At 37.1% G+C, this 5,555-nt stretch overlaps 1 protein-coding gene across 1 annotated transcript; it reads right to left on the bottom strand.

The window, feature by feature from the left end:
• Window positions 1–1,464: 1,464 nt before the first annotated feature.
• Window positions 1,465–4,632, bottom strand: LOC115805275 (class I histocompatibility antigen, F10 alpha chain-like). Its single transcript, XM_030765817.1, has 7 exons — window positions 4,575–4,632; window positions 3,622–3,879; window positions 2,987–3,262; window positions 2,391–2,681; window positions 2,029–2,139; window positions 1,824–1,865; window positions 1,465–1,617 (listed from the first exon to the last, which is right to left on the bottom strand). The coding sequence occupies exons 1-7, from the start codon at window positions 4,630–4,632 to the stop codon at window positions 1,580–1,582; spliced, it is 1,074 nt and encodes a 357-aa protein (XP_030621677.1). The 3' UTR covers window positions 1,465–1,579.
• Window positions 4,633–5,555: the final 923 nt, after the last annotated feature.

Here is a 5,555-nt window from a genome sequence, read left to right as displayed (position 1 = left end):
TTGATGAAATAAACATAAAAATACAGTTGAGAAAGTTTTCAGAAAACTGTGAAAACAGATTATATGTCATAAAAGCACTTTTTAGGGTCGACTATTAAGGTCAGGCCTAGTACTAATGACCAACCAGTGGAGGTAGACATTTCATTTCATCATATGTGTCAATAACACCCTAGTATTGATGATATAAACATCAAAATACAGTTGTGAAAGTCCCCAGAAATCTGTGAAAACAGATTATATGTCAAAAAAGTGCTTTTTTTGGTTGACCTCTAAGGTCAGGCCTGGTCCTATTGGCCAGCCAAAGCATGTAGACATTTCAATTCATCTTATATCTCAATAAGACCCTAGTATTGATGAAGCAAACATAAGAAAATAGTTGTGAAAGTCAGAACTGTATTTTTATGTTTACTACATCAATAGAGGACAAAGATCTAAAGCATATTTTCCCTAATGGAGTATCATAAGGGTTTCAAAAAGCAATAGAGATTCTCTCAGTAGCATCATAAACCCTTTAGATATAGCATTCATGACAACAGAACACAGAACACTTCATGACAACAGAGCACTTTCTTGGTTACCAGAACATCATGTTTTAAGGAAGCAAGCAAGTAAAAGGCCCTGTGAATAGATAGCTGAGTGACTAGTAAAATATTGCTGGTAAAGGAGTCCTTGAAATAAGTAGATTTATTTATGTATTTTATGAAGGTTATTCCAAATTAGGTAGCTATTGGAAAACAAATTATGGTTGTATATCAGGAACTATGATAAATGCATTTGTTTAAGAAAACTGAGCAGCAAAACAGGTTGATTAGAACAGTAATAACACATTAAAAAGGGGGAGGCTGCCTAAAAGAGAGGATACGTAACTTGGGAAAAATGAAGAAAACTGAGACCACTCTAATCTGTGGAAGTCACGACTAATTTAGTCCTACCCAGTACTGCATAAATACTCCTATATTTGGCCTTGGTTGTCTGTGAGTTGTGTTAACCTGTTGTGAAGCCTGTATCTGGAATCCTGTAAGTTCCAAGAAGTCTTGTGAATCACGTTTGGTTTAAATAAAACCGAAACTAACCTGTACATGTATCCAGCCTGTTCAGCAAATCGTGACATGAACTGCCTTATTTCCAAGCTTCAGGATTTACACATTTGGGCAAGCAGCAAGAGCTTAAGATGCAAAAGGCAGCATTAGTCTGTTAAGACAACTATGACCTTTCTTCAGGGACATGCAACTATTTGATGTGTGATATTTACACTGGCAGTTAGTAGTGATAGGAGAAAGTGCTTGGTCACTCTGCAGCTTGAAGTCTGGTTAAAGGGTGTGGCCGTGAAACCTGATATTGCTTGAGTATATAAGACTGAGAAGTAAAACTCACTGAATTGAAATAAAGTATTTATTACATTATAATGACAACAAACAGTAGGCCTATGGCACAGCTGAAAAAATCATACAGAGTAAAATTTGTCACGCTGAAAGTGTTAAGGTCAGAATCAATTATGATTCATGTCATAATTCAACATTACTAGCTTTGTTCTGTTAAAGCATTCTGAGGTCATTGCTCAGGAAAAGATTTATAATCTTCATTTGAAGTCTGCAGAGGGCCCATTTTCTTCTGCATCTAAAATAAAAAGATAGGAGACTGAATATGGTTGTGGTGTGCTGTGCATGTGAGTCACTGCAACTGTGCTTTTAAAAGAAAACTAATAGGCATGTAGCACAGAGATTATTAACACAAAGATGTGTAAAGACAGGGGCATAACATACAATTTAAACACAATACAAACTATTTTTCAAAACATTTAATTCCAGTAAAATGTTACTCACTTGCAGTAGCAGCATATCCTCCCTGAGTCAGTTGTTTGCGCCCTGGAACATAATGGTTCAAATAAATGAACACACTACTCTGTAAAATTTTAACAGTATTTGACAGGGTACATTTTATCTGGCATATAAGTATTATATTAAGAAATGATCTGTCTAGCAGTGATAATTAACTTGGCCAATCTCTCTCTGACTGTTGTTATTGTACCTGTACATCTCTTCCATATGATACAGCCAGTGATAGGTGCCATCACCAACACAAACAAGACCACCAGTATAGAGATCATTAGGGGTAGAATAAGTGGGTCTGGACTATTATCTGTTGAAGCAATTAAACAGAGAGTTTGTAATGTGAAATCTGTTTAAATGACAGATAAATATGTAAGTTTAAAGAAAGGGCAACAAAATGCTTTCCTGGAAAGTCCTGGAGAGAATTATTTTCATTCAATCATGGCTAAGTATTTACAAAGCTGAGAATCTGAGGAAGAACTGAGATTCTGAGAAGCAAGTGACAAGGTCTTTGCTCAAGTACATTTACCATGTATTATAAAGCAAAGTCATACACATTACCAGTATGTATGTCCAGCTTGTTGTCCAGGCTGAGGTGAGTGGCAGTGCAGGTGTATTTGTGTTTCTCTCTTAGTTCCTCTTCACTGATCTCCAGACTCTTCCTCATCTGATAAGTTCCATCAGTGTTAGGTAGCAGAATTCCTCCAGTGATCTGGTCTTCAAACACAGGCTGACCATCTCTGAGAATGGTCAGGTTGATGTGACGAGGGTAAAAACCAGTGGCCAGACAGCTCACCTGAACCATTCCAGAGTCTGTGAGTGTCTTCTTGAGGATTCTTACTCTGGGCTTCACTGTAGAAATGAACACACAAATCCCAAAAAGGGAAGCAACCTCATTCATCCTCACTCCTTCACAATAATTGCCTTAATGAAGTGTTAAATGTGAATTCATTGTCATCTAAACTGCATCTAGCCTGAAATGGCTGTTGATCATGTTTAAATATACAATATTAAAACACAACATCACCTGCCATGCACAACAGCACTTGATTCAACTAAAAAAATCAACTGTGCTATATCAAAAAGAGAGCCAAAGAAGCTGTTGGACACAAGTAGTAGTGTAAGGCTGTTTCAAAGGGATATGCACTTGTCCTTACCTTTCCTCCTTACACTGTTTTTTTCCATGAGAAGGTATTTCCTTAGTGTTCTGATGCAGATAGGATAATAAATATTTGAGAACAGCTGTTGAAACTGGACCTTGTTTATACTGAAGATATCTGACCACTTGCTATTAACCTCATAACTGAACTGTTGGGTGTTGAAGTGTAATTCATCTATTTTTATGCCGTTAAATGTATCCCACAGCATCATTTTTCCTGAATTGTCGCTCTCATAAAAATCGCATCCTGCGAGTCTCTGCTGAGCATGAACCCCTGAGAAAAAAGAAATAAAAAAGAGAGAAAGAGAAAGAGAGATGGGAAGGGGTGAGAGAGAGAGAGAGAAAGAGAGAGAGCATTATAATTCCTCAGCACAGCAAGTATTAATCTACTTATTGTGATGTTAAATCAGAAACTTGGACACATTAAAAAATATTTATTGCGGATTCATTGATTACTTACAGCTTTATGTGTACAAGAAATATGTTGTTGCTAAACATTGGAATGCGGTGCTTCAGTTCAGGTCAGAACAGAGAAATAAATTAAATAAAATGATTCAGTGTCTCAGTGTAATACAAGCAAAATAATAAAAGTGGTCTTAATTTTGTCGAACAGTTTATTTATATAAGTCTCACCATGTGTTGCATTGTACTGATGCTTCATATATAATGCACGATGTTTCATTCCATCATATATATCTTCGAATATTAGGCCAAGATAACGTTGCTCTGCATCGTAGTCTTCAGTATTATTGTGTCTACGATGGATAACTTTTCTCTCAGTTGAATCGTAGTATGCCACCTGAACATCATCCAACAGTAACACAACGCTGAATTGAGGGAATTGTGTCTCTCCTATTATGAAGGTTGCAAATGCATATAAAGAATGAGAGCCTGTGGGAACAAGAAGATAATGAAAATCTAAATTCACATCAGCGACTGCTTCCTCAACACGTAACGCGCTGAATAAATGTACGAGTGTTTTTTTTTATTATTATTCTGTCTGTGCGTGTATTTGTGAATCCTGCTGGGAGGGTGTCAGTCTTCAAATAAATGTTACGTTTTAGTCAGGACATTTATGGTGCAAGTCGCTCTACTTTACTGTAAATACATATTCACATAGATTATGAATGTGATCAATAGTTTAAAACGTGTACTGTTCACCGAAAACATGAACGAGAAATCCGCGGTTTCGATTTGTAGGCTATAGTGGCCAATAGGTGAGTTGGCGTTCGGTTGAATATTCTCTGTGAAGCACTCCCACTGGTGTGACACCTGTGTCAGCACTGCCATGAGCTGCCACCCAACCTGCAACAGTCCGGCAGACTTGCCACAGATACCGAAGAGTAGTTGCAGTAGTTGCATGCCACGATAATAAATTTCTCATTCACTATTGCTTCAGTGTCCAATAAAGCTTAGCCATTTTACGAAAGGTTTGTCAGTATATGTAGATCTGATTATCAGAAGTCATCTAACTAGAAACCTGTTTTTCAGTAAGGTCAGCTCATCTCTTCTAAAACAATCTCATCGAAAGTACCGCAGCATACTGCATTTCTAGGGGCTGGCATTGAAAAAATTAAATTCTTTACCTGCATTAACGTTCGATGAAATACACAGGAAACTTACGAGTGTTTGCAATCTCCACATTCTATCTAAACTACAAATGTTAAAGGTTAAGATAGAGATACACAGTGTTTATTCCCCTGGTAAAAAAAAATACAGCTCAGCTTCCTGGTTCAACCATGTGCGGCAGTGGAACGTCATTAACTTGACGTCAAACTGTAGTAAGATGTTGCCAGGGAGTTTTTCAACTTTCGTGTTTTGTTGACCAACCAGGGGACAGAGAGAAGCAAATAAAGAACTTCCTTCAAAACTTGTGATTTTGAGTTTATTTGTTGCAGAAGATTCCCAGCTGGCACGTGACCGACCTTCAACGTTGAAATGTGGTTGCAATAATGTCAGTTGTTGTTTCCACGGTGAAACAACGTTTAATGCTAATGGTTGTAAAAATGTTAACACAATACAAGTCAACGTCGAAATTCCGACGCTGAAAAATCTATATGTTGAATCGACATAATCTCTTCAACAACAAGCAAAAGAAAATTGTAACAGCTGCTTTCCCTCATATTTATTCAGGAAAGTGCCATAATATCTTTTTCTAGGGAGTCTCATTTGATCACATTCAAGCTTAAGTATTGACTCATTTAGATTTGTTTATTTTTGTGTTTATATTATAGGGATAGTAGTATTGCAAGTTATGCACAGCAAGTTGCATTAAATATAACGATTGCATTGAAAACATATAACATGTACAGTAAATCCCTGATTCAAACAGTATTGTCATGTTGATGCAACTGCACACTAGGTTACAATATTGTATCGTCGGAGAGTGGTCGTTGGCCTCGCCCCTTTTGCTCTATTGTGCAAGTTTCACTGTTTGTTGTTCGACATCGTGTTTGAAGTAGATGTGTGTTGGGGGATGTTTACTGGTGTTTTTGGGATATCTGTCTCTATGTTTTAAGTTTTCATGTTACAGATAGTAATTTGGGACGTCACCACTTGAAGTGTAG

Source organism: Chanos chanos, chromosome 1 (genome assembly GCF_902362185.1).
Source record: "Chanos chanos chromosome 1, fChaCha1.1, whole genome shotgun sequence".
In the NCBI taxonomy this organism is placed as follows: Eukaryota; Metazoa; Chordata; class Actinopteri; order Gonorynchiformes; family Chanidae; genus Chanos; species Chanos chanos.
The sequence above is the reverse complement of the archived record's forward strand: the minus strand, read 5'-3'. Positions and strand labels throughout refer to the sequence as shown.